The 26,316-nt window shown below is 43.7% G+C and overlaps 1 protein-coding gene across 7 annotated transcripts in view; it reads left to right on the forward strand.

Moving 5' to 3' along the window:
* The first annotated feature begins 3,772 nt into the window (after positions 1-3,772).
* Positions 3,773-26,316, forward strand: part of POMT1 (protein O-mannosyltransferase 1) — a 126,741-nt gene continuing 104,197 nt past the window's right edge. Inside the window, exons 1-3 of one of the 7 annotated variants that reach the window (XM_029614087.1) lie at positions 4,606-4,732; positions 7,077-7,182; positions 8,553-8,693. Coding sequence is in view for 5 of the 7 variants with exons in the window: in XM_029614080.1 (XP_029469940.1) it covers positions 3,798-3,970; positions 4,607-4,732 (299 nt within the window). In the remaining 2 variants the exon portion in view is untranslated. Of the gene's footprint in view, positions 4,063-4,237; positions 4,500-4,604; positions 4,733-7,076; positions 7,183-8,552; positions 8,694-26,316 lie in introns of those variants that run through there. The other 6 variants (XM_029614080.1, XM_029614081.1, XM_029614084.1 and 3 more) reach the window with 6 other exon arrangements.

Consider the following 26,316-nt stretch of genomic DNA (forward strand, 5'->3'; position numbering starts at 1 on the left):
TCGTCCGATGTCCGGAGGGGGGTGCAAAAAGTAAGTTGCTTCGCCGCTTCGTCGCTTTACACTGCCAGTCCCTTCTTCCCTCCTCCCGGAGCAAGGCTGCTTTTCGCGCCCTGCTTCGGGAGGAGGGGAGAGCGGACTGGCAATCCCGACTTCCTGGTATCTGTCATTTCAAATGACAGATACCAGCGTGGCCGTGAAGCGTTAGGCCCGCGCACCCAGGATACTGTAAAGGCGCTCTATCCAGTAAAATGGGTTGCGCAGGCCTAATGCTTCACGGACGCTTCTTAGACGCAGCTTGCATTTGCAAGCTATTTACATACAGGATCGAGCGGTAGGTGAGCTGCACTGTGCGTGCGGCAACCGCGGGTGCGCCGGGCACTAACGCAGCTCTTCCTACCGCTCGTTACTGGATAGACCTGATAGTGAGGGCAAAGGTAGCCAATCTTCAAAATGGCGCCGGCGCTAACTTTGCCCTCATTATGTCATACGGGCGACGGTCGCCCGTATGACATAGTGAGGGCAAAGGTAGCGCCGGTGCCATTTTGAAGATTGGCAATACGGCCCGCGCGCAGGTCGCTCCCGGACCCCCGCTGGACTTTTGGCAAGTCTTGTGGGGGTCAGGAGGCCCCCCCCCCAAGCTGGCCAAAAGTCCCTGGGGGTCCAGCGGGGGTCCGGGGGCGATCTCCTGCACGCGTGACGTCAGGAACCAGGAACCAAAATGGCGCCGGCGCTACCTTTGCCCTGTCACATGACAAGGGCAAAGGGCCACTGGCGCCATTACTCTCAACGCAGTCGTGGCCAGAGAGAGGGAGATCACGTCGGGACCCCCCCCCCCCCCCCACTGGACCCCAGGTAATTTAGAACATTTTGGGGGGGTTCGGGAGGGTGGGGGATTTGTTCTAAAGGTTCGGGGTGGGTTTTAAGGGGTTTTTGGTGTGCCAGTTTTCCTGCGCTCCCCCGATTTACGATTTTTTAAAAAAACAAAACACGACGATAAGATTTCCCTCCCCCACCCCCCCCCCAGCCAAAATCGATCGTTAAGAGCATCGATCACACGATTCACACCCCTAGTAGCTACCCTGCCCAGGCATGTCGCTAAGATTTTGGCTAACATTTTTAAATCCAGAAGATCCGCATTGAGTATTATCTCTACCCAGCTTGGCTAAGATTGTTATTCCTGCTTTGTTCGCATGAGATGGAATTCGACCTCTCTCCAGTAGACTATTAAAGGCTGCCACTAAGGGTTTGGTTACTACTTTTATCAATTTTTTATAGAAGCCAGCTGCAAAGCCATCAACACCTGGCACTTTTCCCAATTTCAAATCTTTAATGGCCTGAATTACTTCTATCTCTGTGACAGCATGATTGAGAGTCCCGGCCTGTGACTCATCTAAGCAAGGAAGAGGTATATCCTCTAAGTATTTGTCTATCCCATTTTGCGTTATATCGGATCTCCCAGTATACAATTGTTGATAGAACTGGGTAAATCAATTGCGAATACTATCGTTATCTGTGACCACGTCTCCAGTATCCATTCAGATTTTCAGGATTTGATTGTGAACCATTCTGGCCCTTAGCTTCCTGGCTAATTGACTGCCTGCCTTATTTCCCCCTTCGAAAAAAGTTTGTTTAGCTTTGTCTTATTGAAAAGCCACATTTTGTATAGATAAATTCTTAAGTTCACTATACAGCTGTTCAAACTGTTGTCCTATATTCAGATCAACCCCTCTTTTGTGCCTGATTTCTAATTTACCAATCCTCTGTAGTAAATGTAAATGTTTGGAGTTCTCTGTCTTCCACAAATATGTTGCCCTCGAGATCAATTTACCCCTAGCCACCACTTTAAAGCATTCCCAAACTGTGGCTGCTGATACATCTTCCGTGGTGTTTTCCAATAGATATTGTGTCATTTCTTGATCTAAAAGGCCACAATATTCCTGGTCATTCAGCAGACTCTCATTGAGCCTCTAAAATCTCTCTCCTGAGTGAACCCCCAAACCTTTAAAAGTAAGCCAGATAGCAGTATGATCTGATCAGGTTATAGGGGCTATTCCCGTATTCTGCACGTTATTCATCAGGGCTTTATCAACCAAAAAATAGTCAATCCATGACTAAGATTGATGAGCTTTAGAATAAAATGTATAGTCACATTCTGTAGTATGAAATAAACGCCAGGCATCAATTAAATTCCATTCTTGCATAAGAATTTCAACCCTTTTCTATTTGCCCCCGAATAGCCACCCGTCCCCTTACTAGAATCTAGGAACGGATACCAAGTTAAGTTGAAATCACCACCAATTAAATGTTTTCCCTCAATCCATTGCTTCATAGTGTTGGAAAGTTTCATCAAAAAAGGCCCTTGCCTAGAATTGGGTACATAAACATTAATCAATGTGTAAATTGTCGAGCCCAGCATAAATTTAAGAATAATATATCTATCGTCCCTCAGTATTTCTCAAGACAAAGTACATTCACAGTGACAGATTTTGCAAAAAGGATCCCCACCCCACCACATTTATTATCTTTAGTAGCAGCTGAAAAATATTGATTAGGAAAATGGTTAGAAATCAGTAATTTCTCATATTTTCTCTTCAAATGGGTTTCCTAGCATAATGGAATATCTGCCCTGTCCCGGATTGCATCTTGCAAAAACCATTTCCTCTTACAATAAGTATTTAGCCCCTTAACATTCCATGAGCATATTTTAAGTTCACCCATGGTAGTAGGCTAGCACAGAAAATGCTATTTCACCTCCCTTTGGACACGTCTTAGAACTCATCGTGTTACTGAGACTGCCTGTATAGACTCCACAAGTATTACAGTGATGAAGAGCATGTTGGAAATTCGTCCCTATTAGAGTCACTTGTAGCCTCCCATAATGCTGCCCCGTCAGCCAATACATGATTTTTCTACACCTATTACTAATATTCCCTCCCTCTCCCCTACTCCTCCCCCAACTGCACCTTTGCAGGAGCATTGGTCTAACATCACACTTAATACCCCTAAGCCCGTGTGTACCCGAGCCCGTCCTATATAAATAGATAGCATCAATTTTAACAATAACATTAAAGTTAACAAAGCTAATAAAATATCCCTCAATGAAGAATCATGGAAAAAAGGAAACATTCAATAAATGACAATCCCTCTTTTCAAGCCATCCCACCAACTCAGGTGGAAATGCAGGGATGCAGCTTGTGAGTGTGTATGAGAGGGTGTATGTGTATATATATGAAAGGGTGGGTGTGTGAGTGGGTTTGTGTATGTATGAAAGGGGTGTGTGGATGAAAGGGAGGGTGGGTATGGGTGGGTTTCTGTATAAGAGGGTGTGTGTCTGTATGAATGTGTATGGGGGTATATGTGTGTATATGAGAGGGTGGGTGGGGTGATGGGTGTGTGTTTATATGAGAGGGGGTGTATGTGTGTCTGTGTATGGGTGGGAGGGGGAGGGTGTGTGTATACATAAGAGGGTGTGTGTGTATATATATATATATATATATATATATATATATATGTGGGAGAGAAGTGAATGAGTGTAAATGTATGGATGCATGTTTGGGTGCATGTGGCAAAGGGAGAGAGGGCAAGGAGGGGGCGGAGCGATAGGGGGCGCCATCTCATCCCTAGCCTTAGACAGCAGATTGTCTTGAGCTGCCCTTGACTTAACCAGTCTCCTCATTTCCAAAAAGTGTAGGATTTATTTAAACTTGAAATAAGATTTTACACTTGATTTTACAGTTACGATTGTTTTTCTCTTTCTTCGCGTCTACTCTTCCCCAGCTCTCCCTCCCACACTTTTCATGTCGGGGCTGACCGTACGCCCCTCCCCTTTTCTTCTGACATGTGCAGTGCGCACCCCGCCCCACGCATTTACCACGTGTGCCGCAAACTGCTCCACGTCTGTTGTCCTGGGCGACAGACTTGAACAGCTGCGGACCGAGCTCTGGAGTTACCCGGGCTGCTGGGGCCCGTGGTAGGTAAGAGGTTCATCGTTTAGTCTTTAGTTACATCAGCCCTTCCATTCCTATCCCGAGCCGCTCATCTCCGCCCCGGCTCTCAGCCTTTGTATGTATTCGCTGTAGCACGTACAATGTCCTGTGTGCTGGTACTAAATTGTTGATATCCCCTGCACGCTATAAAGTGACTTGGGAAGGGCGGCACGTGAGGGGGAGTCGGAGAGAATGTGGTTTTTCTGCTCAGTTCTTAAAGGGACGTGTGGATGGTTTTAAGCCTGGTTTGTTTGTCATATGTTCATGTAGATATCTAGATTTTTATTCGTTGTGCATATTGTTCTCATGATATTTCTCCCTTCCTTTCTTTTCCACTGTTGCTTTCCAAATGTTTCTGTTGTAACTGTTGCATGCTGCAAAAAGTTAGTGAGGCATGAGCTTAGGAGAACAGAGTCCATTTCGTCAGATACATGAGCACACCACCCGCCTCTTGTCATTTTTCTACACCAGACTAACTCGGCTATCCTCTAAAGATCAGATCTTAGTGAAGCAGTGAGTGCTACCAGAGGCCATCAGTTCCTAGCCTTGAATCATCATTTCTTGTTTGTGTGTCAGATTTGAGTGGTAACCACATTGTATTTCTTTATTGCTGGTTTCAGGAAGATGCTGGGATTTCTGAAATATCCAGTTGTGGTCACTGCTGAAGTGAATTTGATTTTGATGGTACTGACAGTGGTGGGCTTGGTGAGCCGATTGTGGGGCCTCACCCACCCGCATGCTGTGGTGTAAGTTAACATCTTTCTGTATGCTGCTTTGTTTTACATTTCTCATGTTTTTCCTTTCCTGGTGCCTTCTGTCATCTTTCGCTGGCTTATTGCCTGAGCTTTGTGTATAGTGTTGCGTCATGTTAGGAACTATGTAGCAGGGAAGTTTTTTTCCCCTCTCAAAGATTTAATGAATTTATAATGTAAGAACATAAATGCAAAGCTGGGTCAGATCAAGGTCTATCGAGCCCATCATTCTGCCTCTGTATCGCTCCATGGTGAGACCGCACCTTGAATACTGTGTACAATTCTGGTCGCCGCATCTCAATAAAGATATAATTGTGATGGAGAAGGTACAGAGAAGGGTGACCAAAATGATAAGGGGAATGGAACAGCTCCCCTATATGAGGAAAGACTAAAGAGTTTAGGACTTTTCAGCTTGGAGAAGAGACTGCTGAGGGAGGGATATGATAGAGGTGTTTAAAATCATGAGAGGTCTAGAACGGGTAGATGTGAATCGGTTATTTACTCTTTCGGAAAATAGAAAGACTAGGGGGCACTCTATGAAGATAGCATGTGGCACATTTAAAACTAATTGGAGAAAGTTCTTTTTTACTCAACACACAATTAAACTCTGGAATTTGTTGCCAGAGGATATGGTTAGTGCAGTTAGTATAGCTTATTTAAAAAAAGATTGGATAAGTTCTTGGAGGAGAATTCCATTACCTGCTATTAAGTTGACTTAGAAAATATCCGCTGCTATTACTAGCAACAGTAACATGGAAGAGACTTAGTTTTTGGGTACTTGCCAGGTTCTTATGGCCTGGATTGGCCACTGTTGGAAACAGGATGCTGGGCTTGATGGACCTTTGGTTTGACCCAGTATGTTCTTATAAGGTCACAAGTACCTGGCAGATCCCCAGTAGCTGACCTATTTCTTGTATTATGCTCCTAGGCTTTTCCAAGTCTACCTGGCTAATAATTGTTTATGGACATTTCCTTCAGGAACTTGGCCAATCCTTTGTTGAATTCCATTCACCTCGTTAGTTTCCTTGATCATCTAATCTGGCAACAGACTCCATAGCTTGAATGTATGTTGGGTGAAAAATACATCCTACAATTTGTCTTAAATACGTCATTTCTAGTTTTATGGAGGGTTCCCTAGTCCTAGTGTTTGAAATGGTAAATAACTGTTCCCTATTTACCCATTCCATCCCCTCATGATTTTATATATTTCGATCATACTTCCTCTCCGTCATCTCTTTTCCAAGCTAAAGAGCACTAGTCTGTTTAGCCTCTCTTTATAAGGGAGCTTTTCTATTCCCTTTAATATTTTTGTCAAGGCAGGTCACACCATTTATCTATTCTGTACAAAGGCATCATAATATTCTCAGTGGGGTGTTTTTTGTTTTATTGATTTAGCAATGTAATTTATCAAAACATCTTGATATTCACAATAAGAAGGATAAAAACAAAAAGAAACAAGCATCCAAATAAGCAAATCCACAAAAACCTCAATATGAGAGAAACAAAAAGTAAAAGGAAACTCAAGCCTACATTATATTTTTAGTAAAGCAGAAAAGGCATAAAAACAATGTTTAAATAGTTCCTGAAATGATATGTACTCGACAAAAAAGAAGAGAAAGGGAACCGTGTAAATTAAATATACAAAAAGCTTTTAAATAAGCATGTGACCCTAAAACCTTTATTTTTTTTTTCAAACCCTAAAACACTTAAACTTATTTGTGAAAATGATGAAGACTTGGCTTTTTTCCTAAAAAAAAATATTTACAAAACTTGCTGCAAATGCCTCTAATAAATAAGAAATGTCCATAAATGACTTGGTGAATGTCTCATTCTGCATCCTTAAACAAATATTTGTAGAGTTAAAACGTATCCCCAGAGGCCTACGAATTTACAAAGAACCTTTTTTATATGCGCAGGATGAGGTTTTCACAGCTAGATGGAATGCCATTCTCAAATGTACCCATGATCTCATGCTTCTCATCATTGAAACAGTGAATGCATCCGTGGAAGAAATTAAAATATCTTTAGAAAAATAGATTTATGAAAAAAAAATCCCATTACTCTTTAGATGCATTCAACACACAATTAACAGAATATAAGGAGAGCATGGACAAATTTTGATCTTAGAAGCCTTTAATTCAGTTCAATAAGTCCCACCATGATGAACATGATTATAATAAGGATTATGTATACCCTTGGATGGACAAAAGTAGAACTAAGCCTCATGCTCGTACCTTTAATAATTCCTCCAGTGATTCATCAGACGAGGACATACTGATTCAATGTAAGTTCGGGTCTCGTAGATCAGTTTCATTTAATTTGCCCACTTTACCATCAGGAGCAACTACAAGCTCTCAAGATTTTTTACCCATCAGTGCCGATATGGAAGGATGCATCGTCCCACAGAAGACACCAGGATCCATTCGAGACAAATGGACCACCAGGTCTCAATGTTATCTTCTACATTAGTGTTTAATTTATCTCGTTCTTTAACTTCTTATGAACATAGGCCTGGGTTTATCAAAATGCACTAAATATCGCATGCGATAGGAAAAGGGGTGAGTTTTATGGTAATAGGCAGTTTATCGCAGTTTGCGCTAATACCTATGCAAAGCGCTATCTTAGCGCAAATTGTGATAACTTTTTCGCACTTTGCGATAAGTGCCAGAATTGTATTTCCTACATACAACCACTGGGGGGACCATGTTTAATAGTTTTAAGTTCCTACCACAGAGAGAGAGAGAGAGAAGCAAACAGTAAGACTGCAAAACAAAGGACTATTAACTATCCCTACAATATGGAGCACACATCTGATGCAAATAAAAGATTGCGTATTTTCTATAGTGGGGCCAAATCTCTGAAATTCTCTGTCTGAGACGCTACGTATTCTACCAGATAGAAAGAGATTTAAAGGTGAGGTAAAAACGTGTCTATTCAAAAATGCATGTAATCTAACTTCAAACTTCAGAATATACAAAGTAACAAAGACAAGAAGGACAAAAGATTATATTTTGGGCCGTGGTTAGCCTTCTAAGATCATAAGACAATCATATAAAAGAGGATTATATGCTGACCGTGATCTTTTATTAACCAACCAACCTAAACTTACCACGCAGTGACCAGTCTGTGTTATCCATTTCTCCAATAGGTCAGTTAAAATTCAGAATATTATCACACAATGCTGGCACATTTTACAATTACATACCGGTTTTCAGTCGTGACCACTTTTTGCATGAACAGTTGGCTTTACTTTATGAGATAAATTAATAACAATTATGCTATGTAGTCCTGTATATGTAGAGAGATCTGCAGGACAATATAAATGTGGCAAATGTGCAGACTGTGAGAATGTGCTCCCAATCAAGGTTTTTCACCATCCAGATCTTCACATTCAGTTTACACTTAAAGTATATTACAACTGTGATACTACTCAGACCATATATGCCATTCAATGTCCCTGTCCCAAATTATACATTGGGCATACAAAGCTGTCGATTAAAACCCGCATAATTCAGCACAAGATGTATACACATCAGTTAACTATCATCTCCTTTAGTCAAGCATTGGCTTGAGCATAAGCACACAATACAACTCCCCAGATTTTTTGTAATCCAGCGGATTACTGTCGCTAGAGGAGGCCAACATTTCTCTAACTCTCCAACGTCGGGAGCAGGAATTCATTTACAAATGGCATTCAGTTCACCTGTCAGGTTTAAATACCACCATTGAGTGGGAATCCTTTTTATAAATATGTCAAAGAATACAAAAATCATTTAGTATTCGCTATTTACCCGCTCATTGTCTTTTCCTTCAGTACCCCATCAAAAGATTGGTTAGTTTTTGGATCATTCTATGTTTTCCATTGACGTCACTGTTTATAAGGACTATTGCGCAATCGCGGCCTTCAGCCTTCAAGCTGTTTTCTTTGAAGAACTTTAGAGGAAGGATTGCTATGGTAAGCTCTGCTCAGATAAGCTTCTTGTTATTAGCTACTATAGTGCGGTAGTTCCATTTCTAACAACATAGAATATGTTTATTGTATTTCATTTATTTATGTAAATATCATTATTCTTCTAGAGACTTAAATTTCTATAACATATTGGGATAATGTCATGGCGATTTTGAATGCCATGTAAACCGTGTTTATTTCTAAACCTTGTATTCAGCCAATAACCTGTAATTATTTTAACTAATTACAACCTTTCTTAAAACTAAAAATATTTAGCTTTTTAAAAATTGTCTTAAATCAACAGCGATTTGACCCTGTATAATATAATTTAATCCTTTTGATTCAAGTGCTATCATTCAAGATCTGACTAGCATCATCTGTTCCCCCCTGATGAAGCCGCTTTCGGCGAAACAACAGGCCTTTGTCAGGGCTTAGAAAAACTCCCGATACAGGCTCTACTGTGACAGGGCCTAGAGAAGCTCCTGGTACAGATTCCATAGCAACACTATTTTCTAGCATGAACAGCTTATTAGCACAATGTGTCTAAATTGAAAAATTCTTGGGACACATCTAAGAACTTTTACAAAGGACAAGTTGATAACAGAGAACTTATGGGACATTCACCAAGTCATTTATGGACATTTCTTATTTAGAGGTATTTGCAGCAATTTTTGTAAATATTTTCTAGAAAAATAGCTGCATGTGAAGTCTTCATTATTTTCACAAATATGTTTGATAATAGTGTTTTGAGTTTGAAAAAATATATGTTTTAGGGTCACATGCTTATTTAAGATTTTTTTTTTTTTTTTTTGTATATTTAATTTGCAGGGTTCCTGTTTTCTTCTTTTTTGTTGAGTATGTATCACTGAGCGCCTGCCCATCTCCAGGATAGAAAGGAACTTGCTATCAGTGTATCTTGCTTTCAGTGATATAAAGACAATTAACAAATTAACCCAGTTTGAGGACTAGACACATTCTTTGATTTGCGATATATAATTGCATAGGGGATATTTGAGCTGTAGACTCTGTTGATACTTAAGTGTCAGCTTATATGTAACAGGAAAGTTTAAGATGCGATTTTATAAATTTTTGTTACAAAAATTTTTATTAATTATTTGTACAAGCATTTTGCATATTTGTTTAAAATTTAAATACATATTATTTTAATATCATGCCACTTTAAGATTGTTACATTAGTGCCCCATTTTGTGGTTTTACTGTGTGTATATAAGAACACTTGATTGTGTGTGTGTGTATATATTGTACCCGCTTTGTATTTTATTATATATATATATGTGTGTGTGTGTGTGTGTATAACCAAAAGGGAATGCATCATTATTACAAAATGCCAGTTAGATACAATAAATGTTTTATAGAAATACTGTATTTAAAAACATATACACACCATTCCCATATATTTCCTAATTATTACAAGGATTTATATACATATACTTAAAAAATGCTATGCCACACTCTGTGTGTATAAATTAATGCAAGCACATTTTCAAAACCAAATACCACACATATAGCAATCATACTAAGGCAACAACAAGACACAGTAGTTTGTGTGAGTGGTCTTTCACTCGGTAACGCTCTATTTTAGTATGTTTAAATATTCTGTATTTTCAGTTTTATAGTTTAGGCAGCAAATAAGAAACATAGAAATGACAGCTGAAAAAGACCAATTGGCCCATCCAGTCTGCCCAGCAAACTTGCACACTTATTTTCCCATACTTATCTTTTCACTGACCACCAAGTTCAGGGCCCTTGTTGGTAACTGTTTGTTTGATTCATATTTCCTGCCACCCCCTGTCATTGATGCAGAGAGTAATGTTGGAGTTGCATCAGAGGTGAAGCATAAGGCTTAATGGTTAAGGGTAGTAACCGCCGCATCAAGCAAGTTACCCCGATGCTTGTTTACCCAGACTGCACAGATCAATGCCTTGTTGGATGTTGTCTGAATGTAAATCCTCTTTTCCACATTTCCCCCTGCCGTTGAAGCAGAGAGCAATGCTGTATATGCATTCAAAGTGAAGTATCAGGCTTAATTGATTTGTGCTTGAGGAGTGTCAGCTGGGTGCAGGTTGATCTTTCAGCATTCTTTTCCTGGTTGAATGGGATGTGTTTGTAGTATGAGTTTGTGATCAAGGTAACATGGGGTTGTTTATTCAGTGATTGCAGTTTTAAGATGAATGCTAATGGAATGCATAAAGGGCTATTACAGTTGCTGGATTGAACGGGCTTCTGTTTTTTCAATCTAGGATTTGTAGTAGCATGAGAATCTAATGCCACGCTGGTCTAATAACACAGTATCCTCAGGAGTTAGACATGCATATGTCAAACATCTAGTGTAAGTTTTTTGTTTTGTTTTTTTTTTTGTTAATAGTGGCAAAAAGGTTTTTACAAAAACTATCAATTGTTTGATAAAATAGAAGTAGGAATTTTTCTATTTGTCGTTTCTATTGCTTTCAGCAGTACCTCACACATGAATATTTTTCCTGCTTGTAGAAGTCAAGGTGCTTGTTTATGTAGAATTCCACCTGAAGAAGCTGACGGGTGAAACTGGTCCTTGTTGGGGATCTTCACAGCAAAATGACAGTGTTGCACCTTGTTTCCATATATGTATTATTGTTTGTGCGTGCTACATCAGTTGATTGATCTTGTTTCAAAATTTTGTATAATGACTTTTGATATATGCTGTATGATCTTAAGCATTTTTAATAGATGAAGATGCATGCTGTTCTAGTATGATTGCTGTATGTCTGGTGTTTGGTTTTGAAAATGTACTTGTATTAGTTTATGCACAGAGTGTGGCATAGTGTTTTTAAAGTGTATGTATATAAATCCTTGTAATTAGGAAGAATACAGGATTGGTGTGCGTAAGTTTTTAAATAGTTGTATAAAATCATTCATTTAATAAACATTTATTAAATGTAACATGTATCTAATTAGCACTTTGTAAGATGATGCATTACTGCTCTTTTCCTTTTGGTTATCGAAGTGATTGTGTTATTGGGGCACTTGTAATTTACTCAGTAACATTATCTATTTATTTATTTGTCGGGTTTTGTATACCGTCATTCGGTGTAGCCATCATAACGGTTTAACAAATTCAAATACAAGTAAAACAAAGCATGATAAAGATAAAATACAATAACATTCATGATAAAAATTAAGATACAGGTTACATATTAAAAGACAAATATTTAAAAAGAAATAAATACTAAAAGAAAAAGGTCTTCCAGTGAAAAAGTGGGAGGGAGAAGATGTGTGAGGGTTATTATGAATCTTGATATGCCTTAGTAAACAGCCAGGTTTTTAACTCCTTCTTAAATGTTTTTAGACTCTGTTGTAGTTGTAATTCAGTGGGAAGTGCATTCCATAATTTTGGACTGGCAAGTGAGATTGCACGTTCTGGAACTAACACGAGTTGTGCAGAGGCCTTTGGCTGACCATAAGTTTCGTTGCGGAACGTGAAGTTTAATTGCTGCGTTTAGCCAGTCTGTTCCTTGTAAAAATTTTGTGTAAGATGGTTAGTATCTTTTATTCAATTCAGGATTTTATTGGAAGCCAGTGTAGTGATGTTAGAATTGGGGTTGTGTGTTCATACTTTTTGGTGCCTGTTAAAATTCTGGCGGCAATATTCTGAGGGATTTGAAAGGGGCGAATAGTAGAAAGCGGTAGGCCAAGTAAGAGTGAATTGCAATAATTGAGTTTAGAAAAAATGAGCAGTTGTAAAACAGTTCAGAAGTCATCCAGGGTTAGAAATGGCTTTAATCATCTCAGTGTTAGTAATTTATGATATCCTTCCTTTATTGTAGTCTTAATGTGTATTTTGAAAGTTCATTATCTATGATGACTCCTAGATTGCGTGTGTGGGTGACGGGGGAGATTTCTGACTTTTGGTTCTCGAGTTTTACAGGTAGAAGAGGTGTTGTACTAGTTTTTCTTTCAAGAAGTATTATTTCTGTTTTTCAATGTTTATTATGAGTTTCATGTGGGTTAGTAATTGTTTGATTATGGAAAGATACATGGCTGTTTTCTTATAAGTTGCATCTAAAGTGTTTTGAATTGCAATTAGAATTTGAATGTCGCCTGCGTAGAGATAGTGGGTCAGGCCGAGGCCTGCAAGTAGGTGGCAAATCAGAAGTAAATAGATGTTAAAGAGAATAGCGGATAAGGCTGAGCCTTGAGGAAACCCAGATTTTAGATGGATTTTGTCGGAAAGGGCATTATTAATTTTTACTTGGTAATTCCTATTTGATAAGTAAGACGAAAACCATTGTTGTGTTTTTTCGGTTAACCATCTTTCTGCAAGATGAGCGAGAAGGATAGCGTGGTTTACAATGTCGAAGGCTGCTGATAGATCTAGGAGGATTAGTAGGTAGCACTGTATCAATCAAGGATAGGAGAAGTGTTTCCGTGCTGAGGTGTTTTCTGAAACCAAACTGTGATGGGAACAAAATATTGTTCTTTTCTAAGTGGTCAGTGAGTTGGGTATGAATCACTGTTTCGATGATTATTTGCGATCTCCTTGCATCTGTTTTCAGATAGTGGTGCTTTATGATCATTTGGGGTTTTAGTGAGGTTCTGTACAATTGAGAATAGCATTCTGGGGTTATGTTGAAATGTATTCATTTTATTTGAAAAGAAATCTTTCTTTGCGTTGTTAATGAGTCTTTTATATTATCCGGTATCATGACTTTCATCTCTCTCTCCCTCCCTCTTTATATATATATCCCCCTATGTTCAAGATATACAAGCACTTAAATGATAACATTCATTGAGGGGAGCTAGTCATCGGTCTTTCGCTGTTTATTAAAGAAACCTTAAATAAATTGGGATCAAAAAACACATAATTGGCATTATTCAACCTAATCTTTTTCATGAAAACTAAAGCGTATTGTGGCTCCAAAAGCCAACACACTATGGGGTAGATTTTAAAAGAAGCGCGCGTGGCCTACATGTGCGCTCGCTACCTGGCGCACATGTACGCCTGATTTTATAACATGCGCAAGCGCGCACATGTTATAAAATCAGGGGTCTGCGCATGCAAGGGGGTGCACAGTTACGCACCTTGTGTGCACTGAGCCGCGCTGCTTTCCCCTGTTCCCTCCCAGGCCGCTCTGAAATCAGAGTGGCCTGGAAGGGAACTTCCCTTCCCCCTGGCCCTACTCTAACCCCCCACTCCCCCAAAAATTTTTAATTTACCTTTTGCACCTATCAGCTGACTGCTGGCGTGCGATCCCAAGCACAGCGGCAAATGGCCGCTGTGCCTGGAGCCTCTGACCTCACCCCCGCCCCCTTCCCGCCCCTTTAGTAAAGCCCCGGGGCTTACACACGTCCCGGGACTTTGCGCGCGTCGCCGGCTCTTTTGAAAATAGGCCCAGCGCATGTAACCTTTTTAAAATCCGGCCCTATGCTTTTTAGCCAAAAAAGACTTTCTCCGCAACTGAGTTTCATGTGTAACATCTGGAAAAATTGCAATTCTAGAACCAAGAAATACATTTTCCTTTAAAAAAAAAAAAAAAAAAAAAAAATCTTCAGAGTCCACAACTTACAGGTTCTAGTACATATGTTACAAGTAATGTTGCCCTAGTATTTATCTCGTCATGTGAATTCTGTAAGAAAGCTGTCAAATCAACAGTATCAGTAGGTAATTCTTCAGTCCCAGAAACAGTTCCAGAACTTCTAGATGCAAGGTAAGAACACACGAAAATGCCATACTGGGTCAGACCAAGGGTCCATCAAGCCCAGCATCCTGTTTCCAACAGTGGCCAATCCAGGCCATAACAACCTGGCAAGTACCCAAACACTAAGAAGATCCCATGCTACTAATGCCAGTAATAGCAGTGACTGTTTTCTAAGGGGTCTATTTTAAAAGCAGCGCGTGCACGCCGATTTTATAACAAGCTCATGGGGGGGGGGGGGGGGAGGATTTTCGCAGAATATGCGCAGTGAAGCAATCGGGCCTCCCCCAGTTCCCTCCCAGTCCGCGGGAATTTTCCTAACCCCCCCCTACCTAACCTTCCTCCCTCTTCCCATCTCCTCCCTGCCTCCTAAACATAAGAACATGCCGTACTGGGTCAGACCAAGGGTCCATCAAGCCCAGTATCCGGTCTCCAACAGTGGCCAATCCAGGCCATAAGAGCCTGGCAAGTTCCCAAAAACGAAGTCTATCCCATGTTACTGCTGCCAGTAATAGCCGTGGCTATTTTCTAAGTCAACTTAGTTAATAGCAGGTAATGGACTTCTCCACCAAAAACTGATCCAATCCTTTTTTAAACACAGCTACACTAACTGCACTAACCACATCCCCTGGCAACAAATTCCAGAGCTTAATTGTGCGTTCCCTGTACGTACCCGGATCAGCCCAGACTCCTGGGTTTTACCTCTAGCAGGCAGAGACAGAGAAAGTTTTGTGGACTCTGTCATATACCCCTGAGGTGCCCCCTAGAGTCTGTCAGTATTCTTTTGTCTCCAGTAGGTGGAAGAGGTGCTTTCCTTGAGTCTGGTGGTTTGTCAGGATTTAGGATTTTGGTTTGCAATTTGATAGTCCTTATTGTTAGAAAAAAATCAGGTTTTGGTCTTTAGGCTAGTTTCCCTTTTTCCAGCCTCCCAGGGGTTTGTCAGGTCCTGGTGTGGCCATCCCCCCTGGTAATAGAGGTTTTGGAGCAGAGGGTTCAAGACCCTGTAACTGCCCACTGAGGGTGATCCCGGGGGACTTGGGCTCTCACCTTCAGTCAGACCTTGCACAGGTTAAAAAAAAAAAATGAGGGTACTGTGCTTTTAAATTCTCCTGCTCTGCCGGCCTAGTCTTCTCTCTGCATGTGTGTAGCATGCGATCAGCTTCAGACCACGGACAGCTCCCAATCTCGTGTGCCGGCATTTGCACGAGGTGTTTGTCGGGGGGGGGGGGGGGGGGGAGAGGGGTCTTTGGGGGTTGCACCGGCTAAATCGAAGGGCAGTAACTCGCGATCGCTTCGGGGGGCTGGGGTCCCGGTTTTGTCACGGCAGGCCCGGGATCCATTCCTGCCCAGCGCAGGAACGGAAGCCATTTTGAGGACTTTTAGCAGGAGAGAGCTGCTATGGGGGAAGGGCATCCCCCTTCCTTGTTCTCTCTGCGGCCTAGTGTACCTGGGGAGCCGGCTTGGATGGGGCCGCAGAGGATTCTGTAGGGGACGACGAGGGGGACGACTCCGAAGGGTCTTCTTCGTCATTCACGTCTGATTTTGTGTGTTTAATGCACAAGGCTCACAAGGCTGTTAAGTCTCAGGGGCCCAAGGCAGCTCGCAAGGCACCCGCGTCAGCAGAGCCCGGGGATGGGTCCTCTTCGGCCCGAAAGCAGGTGCAGGCGCCGAAGTCCAGTGGAGTGCCGAAGGAGAAGCGTCTGCTTTGGTCCCTGGTTTGTCCAGGGGACAGCAACTCTTCAGATCAGTCGGATGAGGGGGGGGTCTCCGCCACAGGCTCCTGATCAGGGTCCGGAGGGGGATACGGATACCTAGCCCCAACCAACCAAGCACATGGGCTCACCTCCGGTGGAGGGTGATGACCCCAAGGTGGTTCGCTTGTTCTGGAAAGATGAATTGGGTCCTCTTATTCCAGTCATCCTGGAGGAACTGGGAATTCAGGTCCCTCAGGAAGATTCCAGGTTTGGTGCTACTATGGATCCGGTGATGCTGGGACTCCGAGGTCCGGTGCGGTCTTTCCCATTCCACTTATCAGTGTCTGACCTTTTATTTAAGGAGTGGGACACACCTGATCTGGGTTTGAAGGTAAGTCGGGCTATGGATAAGTTGTACCCGATCCCAGAGGACACGCTGGATCTTCTCAGGGTGCCGAAGGTGGACGCTGCCGTCTCAGCAGTGATGAAGAAGTCGACTATCCGGTGACGGGAGCCACAGCCTTGAAGGACTTGCAGGACCGCAAGTTGGAGGTCCAACTCAAGAAGATTTTCAAGGTGTCGGCTCTCTGTGTCCGGGCCACCATATGCAGCAGTTTCGCACAGTGGGCCAGCCTCCGCTGGGTCCAGGATTTACAGGCGTCCGTGGCACTTTCTGATGCCCAGGCAAAGCAGGCCGGACGGTTGGAGGCCGCAGTGGCTTACAGTGCGGACGCGCTTTATGATCTTTTGCAGACGTCTGGGAGGATGATGGTCTCAGTGCGTCGACTCCTATAGACTTCTGTCTAGCGGCATGGCTTTTGAAAGGCAGAGGTTAAGAACGAGGGGTTACTCCCCTGCGGTTATCGCCACGCTCTTGCACTCCCGTAAAACCTCTACCTCCAGAGACTACGTTAGAGTTTGGGGAGTGTTTGAATCCTGGTGTTTGGATTGTAACATTCGTCCTTCCAGGGCCTCAATTTCGGAGGTTCTGGAATTTCTACAGGCGGGATTGTCCAAGGGTTTGGCCTTTAATTCCCTGCGAGTTCAGGTGGCAGCGTTAGTGTGGGGGTTGGGCGTTTGGCTTCTCTGACTGATGGCACGCCACATCAGAAGGCCAACATCTGTCCCATGTCTAAACCTACGCTTAGTGTAAAGAAAATGTCTTGCTCCGACCGCAGCAAGTTTTAGCAAACAGATTTCCTGTCTACAGCTAACAGGAAGTCTGCAAGGAACATATCTAGGGCAAAAGCTTTGCAGCACCAGCTTAGTTTATGACCTACTTGCATTTATGTGGTTTTTCACACCTAGATAGCTCAGTACCATTGCCTCATGACCAGCTAATGACCTCCCCCCTCCCTGCCTGAAGACTGACCGCTTGCACCTACTGCCCACTTGCACCCACGTAGTAAAAGGTCAGCATAAACATTTATGTGGAAATATTGTAGCAGGAAAATATGTGACGTATGTATCATATCAAATGCTATGAGATCATTTACAATAAAAGAGCAGCCTTCCCAAAAACCTGGGAGAGACGCTTCACCATGAATCCTGTGTGAGGTGTCTTCATTACCGTTGCTACACGTTAGGTTGTTTTTTTAGGTAAGGTGCAGGGGGTTGCGCTGGCTTCGCATCCCGATGTGGCTAGGTTTCTGAGAGGGGTTAAACACTTGTGCCCTCCGGTTCGAAATCCCTGCCCTTCCTGGAAACTTAATTTTGGTTCTCTGTGCCCTTTGTACGGCTCCCTTTGAACCCCTGAAGCGGGTGACTCTGAAGGACCTCACCTTGAAAATCGTGTTTCTAGTAGCTATTGCATCGGCGAGGCATATTTCAGAGCTCCAGGCTTTATCTTGCAGAGAGCCTTTCTTAAGAATTTCGGAAGCAGGTGTTTCATTACGAAGGTGGTCTCTGCTTTTCATTTGAATCAGTCAGTGAAGCTTCCTTCCTTCGCGGGTCTGGACTCCTCTACGCCAGAGGCCAGGGATTTGCAGAAGCTGGATGTAAAGAGGGTTTTCGTCTTTCGGACTATCTGTTCGTCTTATGGAGTGGACCCAGAAGGGGTCATAGAGCTTCTAAGGCCACTATCGCACATTGGCTGAAGGAGGCTATTGTTTTGGCATACCTTGTACAGGGTTGTCCGATTCCGGTCAGGTTTAAGGCTCATTCAATGCGCTCGCAATAGACTTCATGGGCTGAATGCAACAGGTCGCGCCGCAAGAGATTTGTAGGGCGGCTACCTGGAAATCTGCACATAATGTCTTGCGAAAGTATCGACTTGATGTCCGGGCACCAGAGCCCGGTTCATTCGGAGCTAGTGTCCTCTGAGCGGGACTCTCGCAGTCCCACCCTGGTTAGGGAAGCTTGGGTACATCCCAGGAGTCTGGGCTGATCTGGGTACGTACATGGAAAGGAAAATTGGTTCTTACCTGGTAATTTTCGTTCCTGTAGTACCACGGATCAGCTCAGTCCCACCCAGGAAGAGTCCGCTCGGCCAGTGGTTAGCCAGTTGTTTGCTGTAAGATACATAATGACCCCCTTTTCAGGGTAAGGATTCTAGGGCATAGTTTTTGGTTTTCGTCAGTTACAGGTGTTTCATTACCTCTGCTCTTTGGGGGTGGTTGTTCAGGAAAAGTTGTGAATTTTTATTATCGTTCTGCTTGGGTACAGTGGAATACTGACAGACTCTAAGTGGCACCTCAGGGGGGTATACGACAGAGTCCACAAAAATTTCTCTGTCTCTGCCTGCTGGAGGGGAGGTAAAACCCAGGAGTCTGGGCTGATCCGTGGTACTACAGGAACGAAAATGAGCAGGTAAGAACCAATTTTCCTTTGTGAAAAAGAACTTTCTCTGATTAGTTTTAAATGTGCCACATGCTAACTTCATGGAGTGCCCCCTAGTCCTTCTATTATCCAAAAGAGTAAATAACCAATTCACATTTACCCATTCTAGACCTCTCATGATTTTAAACACCTCTATCATATTCCCCCTCAGCTATCTCTTCTCCAAGCTGAAAAATCCTAACCTCTTTAGTCTTTCCTCATAGGGGAGCTGTTCTATCCTCTTTATCATTTTGGTCGCCCTTCTCTGTACCTTCTCCATCGCAACTATATATTTTTTGAGATGCAGCGACCAGAATTGTACATATTATACATATCCCCAAATTTTTTATTTTAGTACTTACTGTTCCTTGGAGCAGAAGTAATCTCCGTGTGCTGGCCGGCTGCTGGCGAGCGCTTCCCCGGGACACTATCGAATGGTGCAGTCCCAGCCCGCCCACTCCTTTGGAGAGCTCAGTACTTTGGCGTGTTTACGCCTGTTGTAAAATGCTCGCAAGGCCCAGCCACGTGCAAAAACCCCAAAATTTACGCGCGTAGCCAATTTAAAATGTACTTGTATGTCAGCTTGATTAATAGGAGTTAATGGACTTCTCCTCCAAGAACTTATCCAAACCTTTTTTAAACCCAGCTACACTAACTGCCCTAACCACATCCTCTGGCAACAAATTCCAGAGCTTAATTGTGTGATTGAAAAAGCCCTAGATACTGGGGAAATGGACCTGGTCAGGACCTTCAAAAATTCAACATAGAACGTTTCAGCATCTGCAAGGCAGCAATCATTGGTGTGTTCAGAAAATTTAGAAACCTGCTGGAATAATTTTCAAGCATTTCTGATTTTCAATACAAAATATGTTTATCTTGAATCATTGCAACATCACAATTCTGTAAAGCCTTCACACTGTTTCTTGAATTATCTGTTTCTGTGAACTAACTTGTGTTTGTAATTCACACATAGTGGATAAGATATTATCTACCCTACTTGTTCATAACTGCTCAAAATCTCTTATGGCACTCCACAATGTTTCCAGTGTAATTAAGGCTGGTTTTTCACCCAAAGGGGTGATTGCCCTCACTTCTGCAGCTTCTTGTTGCATTAACTCCAACTGAGCAAGTGCCTGCCTATCTCCAGGAGTATCCACAATATCATAAGTTGGTGTGGGCACAACTCCAGGGCTTGCTCTAACCTCAGCCCCTTCGGTGAAAGGAGCACGTAAATCAGGGCTCAGGCTTAAAGATGAAAAATCTAAGCTTACTTGGCCTTGCATCCATGGCTGAATGAAGCATAAAGCCCTCAATTGAAGGTTGGGAAAGAGAGTTGGGTACCCCAGTCCCAGATGGGAGAGTCTTGATGATGCCTTTCCTTTTTTTCCCCCATAACCCTCATGAGGAGAAATAGTTAATAAAGGAGACAGGTATTCAGATCTTTGTAGGCCCCTCAGGGCCAATAGGTGACTAGCCCACATCGCAGGCAGTTAATCAGGGAAGCAATAACAGCTGGTAAGTTTCTCCTCCTTCTTTCTTATGTCCCCTGATACTCTCACTTTTATTCTCTATTCCTTTCCAAATAATTCCTAAAATTTTATTTGCCTTTTTGACTGTCACCACACACTGAGCCGAAGATTTTAATGTCCTTTTCCTGGGTGGTGACTCTAACATGGAACCCAGCATTATGTACTTGTAGTTGGGATTATTTTTCCCTATGTGCATTAATTTGCACTTGTCCACATTAAATTATTCTGCCATTTAGAAGCCCAATCTTCTTGTCCTCAGTATTCAAATCTAAATATTTAAGTAAGATAGCCGGAAAAGACTTATCCAGCTAATTTACATGAGATATTCAGCAGCACGGCTATACTGCTGAATATTCCTGTAGAAATTGCCACTTAGACGGATAAGTTATATCCGGCTAAGTTAGACCTGCTCTAATTTAACCGGATAAGTCTGATTATCATCACTTATCCGGGTAAGTTAACTGGATAAGTAAAGCTGCATTGAAATCCCCATTGCCCACCCACAAGATATCTAGCTATCTACCTAGAAGATAAGTACTTATATGGCTAAGTGGCCACCACTAAATGTAGCGGGATATTCAGCGGCCGCCACTTAGCCAGATAAGTCCCTACTTATCCTGTTAAGTAGTACTGAATATTGGCCTCCTAGTCTCACAAGGTCCTTCTGCAGTTCTTCACAATCCACTGCCACTTTAATGGCTCAAAACAATTTTGTGTCATCTACAAATTTGGTCACCTCAGTCCTTCCTTTCTCCAGATCATTTATGGATATGCTAAATAGCATAGGTTCCAATACAGACCCCTGGGGCACTCTGCATGAAAGAGGTGATGCATATTCTATATGTCACATGGGCTGAAAAGCTGTTATTGGTGATTATGCTTACAAATCCTTCCCATCGTCTGGGTACTCGCTAGTATTTGAGATTTATTGGATTGTTCATTTACAATAATTAATATTCCACTTCATTATAAAATTCTGTACAAAGCAGATCACAGCATAATTAAACATCCATTCCTGTTCATACCCCAGATCAGTCCAGACAAGTGGATTTTGCATCCCTACCAGCAGATGGAGGCAGAGAACTAAAAAAACTTCAAGCTGGTAGGGATGCAAAATTCACTTGTCTGGACTGATCTGTGGTATTCAGGAATGAAAATTAGCAGGTAAGAACTAGTTTTCATTTTTATAAAATAAAAATTATAAAATGCAGTACATTAACTAAAAGCATCTCTAAACAAGTAAGCCTGTAGTAATCGTGATTCTTCAAAATCAGGGAATCAGTCTTTAATATGATCTTTTTTTGCAGTCCATGAAATGGATGAATACTTGATTATTTATCTATTTATTTTTGTATGCCGACATTCAATCTGACATATCACATCGGTTTACAGAAAACAAGTGAGGCTAGTACAATCATAGATTTCTTATCATTTCTTACAGTGTAACTTTGAGTCAACATTAACTGCATTAATGAAACATTTCCTAGCGTGTAGCAGATGGACTCAGGACCAGTGGGTATAGTGTACTCCTGATAGTAGTTGGAGACAGATCAGATTTCAATCTGACGTCAGCCCTAGTACATATACCCCTGCAGGAAGTGCAGCTCTTCAGTATTTTCCATCTCCATAGCAGTTCGGGACTCTATGCATGCTAGCACAGTGTTAGAGTAAATTACCAAAGAAAACATAGAAACATAGAAATGACGGCAGAAGAAGACCAGTCGGTCCATCCAGTCTGCCCAGCAAGCTTCACACTTATTTTTTCTCATACTTATCTGTTTCTCTTGGCTCTTAGTAACCTTATGTTCTAATTCCCTTTTCACCCCCACTATTAATGTAGAGAGCAGTGATGGAGCTGCTTCCAAGTGAAATATTAAGTTTGATTAGTTGGGTAAGCGGCAGCATAGCTCTCTGCCATGAAGCAGAGGGCAATGCTGGATGTGTGTGAAGTATTAGTTTTTCTTCTCCCCTGTCGTTGAAGCAGGGAGCTATGCTGGATATGCATTGAAAGTGAAGTATGCCTTGAAAGTCACATTAACTATCATCAAATATTGAAAAGCCTAATAATTGGTAATACCTATAGCCCATGAACCCATCCCTGTTTTTTTCTTCTTTTTTTTTTTTAATTGGGAGATGGCTGCCCTTCATCCTTCCGCTCCGTGAAGGTGGACACCTACCACTGGCCACTGGCATCCCGCTCCGTGAATGCCTCTGTGGCTACTGCAGCTCCGTGCAGTGTTTTACTACCTGCTCTTTATATGCGTCCTCTAGACCTGATGGATCCCATCCCTGTTTTTTTGGGTTTTTTTAAATTTAATTGGAAGATGACAGCCCTCCATCCTTCTGCTCCATGAAGGTGGAACACATACCACTGGCCACTGGCATCCCGCTCCGTGAATGCCTCTGTGGCTACTGCCGCTCCGTGCATTGTTTTGCTACCTGCTATTTTATACGTGTCCTCTGGACCTGATGGATCCACAATGTTTATCCCACACCCCTTTGAAGTGCTTCACAGTTTTGGACTTCACCACTTCCTCCGGAAGGGCATTCCAGGCATCCACCACTCTCTCCGTGAAGAAATACTTCCTGACATTGGTTCTTAGTCTTCCTCCTTGGAGCCTCAGCTTGTGACCTCTGGTTCTGCTGATTTTTTTCTGTCGGAAAAGGTTTGTCGTTGTCTTTGGATCGTTAAAGTTTTTCAAGTATCTGAAAGTCTGAATCATATCACCCCTGCTCCTCCTTTCCTCCAGGGTGTACATATTTAGATTCTTCAATCTCTCCTCGTACGTCAACCGATGAAGACCCTCCACCTTCCTGGTCGCCCTTCTCTGTACAGCTTCCAACTTGTCCTTGTCTCTTTGTAGATACGGTCTCCAGAATTGAACACAGTACTCCAGGTGAGGCCTCACCAAGGACCTGTACAAGGGGATAATCATTTCCCTTTTCTTACTCGATATTCCTCTCTCTATGCATCCCAGCATTCTTCTGGCTTTTGCTATCGCCTTGTCGCATTATTTCGCAGACTCCAAAACAAGAAGAAATTTTACCTCGACAGACAAGCCCCGCTCTCCTGCGGTGACACCCATTGGGTCCCTCCCCCAGTCGAGAATTCCCGAGGTGTTTTCCGCGATCCCTCTGAGGTAAGCCTCGGACCGTCGAATGACCCTCGGCGGGGACCTAGCCCCCGACATCGGGTGAGGCTGAGAGGCAGCAGGTCCAATTTCAAGCACGGCGGTGAAGGTATTTTCCCTCTCCCCTCGCAGCTGGAGACCTCCCGGAACGAGATCGAGAAGCGCCGAGACAAGGTAAGGTAGAAATCTATTTAAAAGTCTCTGGTCTCCGAAGCTCGAGGAGTCGCACAGGTCGCCAGCCAGGACCAGTGCCACCAGGTTGATCTGCCCTAGCAGGGCTAGACTCCGGTCAGATCCAAGGGTCCTCCCACGTGGAGACCCTCCAAGGTGGTCGCCATATTGTCCACATGGTCGCCATCACCGTCTTGACGTGTCTGCTGCCCTGAACCGTGCACACAACGTCGCGCGGCCAAGTACCGTACACACAAGCGACGCGCATAGCCACGCGTTTACTGTGCCAGGCACACAACTTCAATCTGCGCGCACAACAGTGCGCACATCTCCCTGAGCGCATACCAATCCTACACGCACAACTTCGACGCACTGGAGCGTATAACTAAGCCACCCGGGCCCTGTAGTTTACGCGCACAAGCCATGGCACCACCGGAAAAGAAGCTCAGGGCCTTTGCCCAGCATGCCACATTAGAGCTGCATAGCATGAGGAGGCCACGGCCCTGTGTATACAATGCGAGGAGGCCCTGGGGGATCCAGCCCATAGCCATCCCCAGCCGGTACCGGGTTCCAGCTTCTCAAACAGTACGCTGGACCTAGCGTCTCCCAGCAGGACCCTCCCTCAAACGGGCCTCCCCAGGGACACAGCGCCTCTTAATTTAGACCCAGCATCTATCTCCTGGATGGAATTTTTCAAAGGCCTGCATACCTTTGTCCACATGCAACCGGGGCCTCCGATAATACGGCCACAATCTCTGCCAGAGGACCTCAACATCCTGGGACCCTCTATGCCCAGGGAAGTGATTCCAATGCCCAGAAGCCCCACCTTCGGGGACACGGACAACTCAGATGAGGAATTAGAACCACTGGAGGAAGGGGACCTCCCTCCGGGGACAGAGCCCCACCGAACCATGAGGCGCTTCTTCAACAAGGACGAGCTTCCAGACCTGGTCACACACAGCTTGAAAGAGCTCGCTATCCCGGGCACAAGTGCCTCGGGGGAACCTAAGACGAATCCCTTACTAGAGGGACTCTGTCAGACCTCCTGTCATTTCCCACTATTACAAGCCGTCCAGCAGCTAATTGACCTGGAATGGGATGCCCCGAAGACTACGTTCAAAGGGGGGCGTGTCCTGGCAGCAATGTACCCTCTGGACCCAGCTGCCAAAGATCTCCTGGCATGTCCAAAAGTGGATGCCATGGTCTGCGCGGTTTCGAAGCGCACTACTATCCCAGTTGAGGGAGGAGCAGCACTCAAGGATGCTCAAGACAAACATCTGGAATCCATCCTCAAACAGTCTTTTGACATCTCCGCTATTTCTCTACAGATCGCAGCCTGCTGTGCCATGGTGACAAGTGCCTGCTTATCACAGACCAGGAACAACACTCCTGGGGAAGCCCTGGAACCAGCAGTATCATTCCTCATGGATACCGCTTCTGATCTGGTGCGCACCACAGCTAAAGGAGTGTCATCAGCAGTGGCAGCCAGAAGACAACTCTGGCTCCGAAACTGGTCGGCCGACACATCTTCCAAAACAAGACTCACAAGGATGCCATTCAAGGGAACCCTCCTGTTCAGAAGCGAACTAGAGAAACTAGCCAACAAATGGGGCAAATCCCCACTACCGTGGCCACTGGAGGACAGGAATAGGAGAAACCAGTGACCCTTCACCCGAACTTCCAGGGGCAGAGGATCACAGCGTTTCAACCCATACAGAAGCACATATCAAGCGGCTCGCTCCGCAGGCAGGAACCAGTCCTTTCGGAACAAGCACAACAAAAAGGGAGCCGGCTCGGGCCCAGGCCCTAGCCGCACCCCACAATGAAAATCAGCCGACCCGTCCAAAGGAAGAAGCCATGGGGGGCAGACCTGCCCTATTCTACCAAAGATGGGTCAAGATAACTTCAGACAAGTGGGTCCTAGCCATTATTCGAGAGGGATATTACCTGGATTTCCACCCCCCCCCCCCCCCCTCCGGACAAGTTTGTGGAATCCCCCTGCCACGACCCTTTCAAGAGGATGGCAGTGGAAGCTACACTAACCAGATTGCTAGCCTTAGAGGCTATAACACCGGTGCCTGCACAACAAATAAATACTGGACATTATTCTATTTTATCGTTCCCAAGAAAGAAGGAACGTTCCGGCCCATCCTGGACCTCAAGTTGGTCAACCGCCATCTGAAGATTCCTTGCTTGCGCATGGAAAACCCTACACTCTGTAATAAGGGTGATACAACCGGGAGAGTTCCTTACATCCCTGGATCTGTCGGAAGCCTACCTACACATTCCGATCCATCAAGAGCATCAGCGTTTTCTACGCTTCACGATCCTGGACAGTCACTACCAGTTCCGGGCACTACCATTTGGGTTAGCCACAGCACCCCGGACGTTCACCAAGATCATGGTGGTAGTGGCAGCAACACTGAGGAAGGAAGGAATCCTCGTGCACACTTATCTAGACGATTGGCTGATCAGGGCGAAATCCCCAGAGGAAAGCCACCAGGCGACCAACAGAGTCAAAACTCTACTGGAGAGCCTCGGGTGGGTTGTCAACACAAACAAGAGCTGCTCCCAGTCTCTAGAATACGTGAGAGTCC

The sequence above is a fragment of the Rhinatrema bivittatum genome, chromosome 8, assembly GCF_901001135.1.
Source record: "Rhinatrema bivittatum chromosome 8, aRhiBiv1.1, whole genome shotgun sequence".
In the NCBI taxonomy this organism is placed as follows: Eukaryota; Metazoa; Chordata; class Amphibia; order Gymnophiona; family Rhinatrematidae; genus Rhinatrema; species Rhinatrema bivittatum.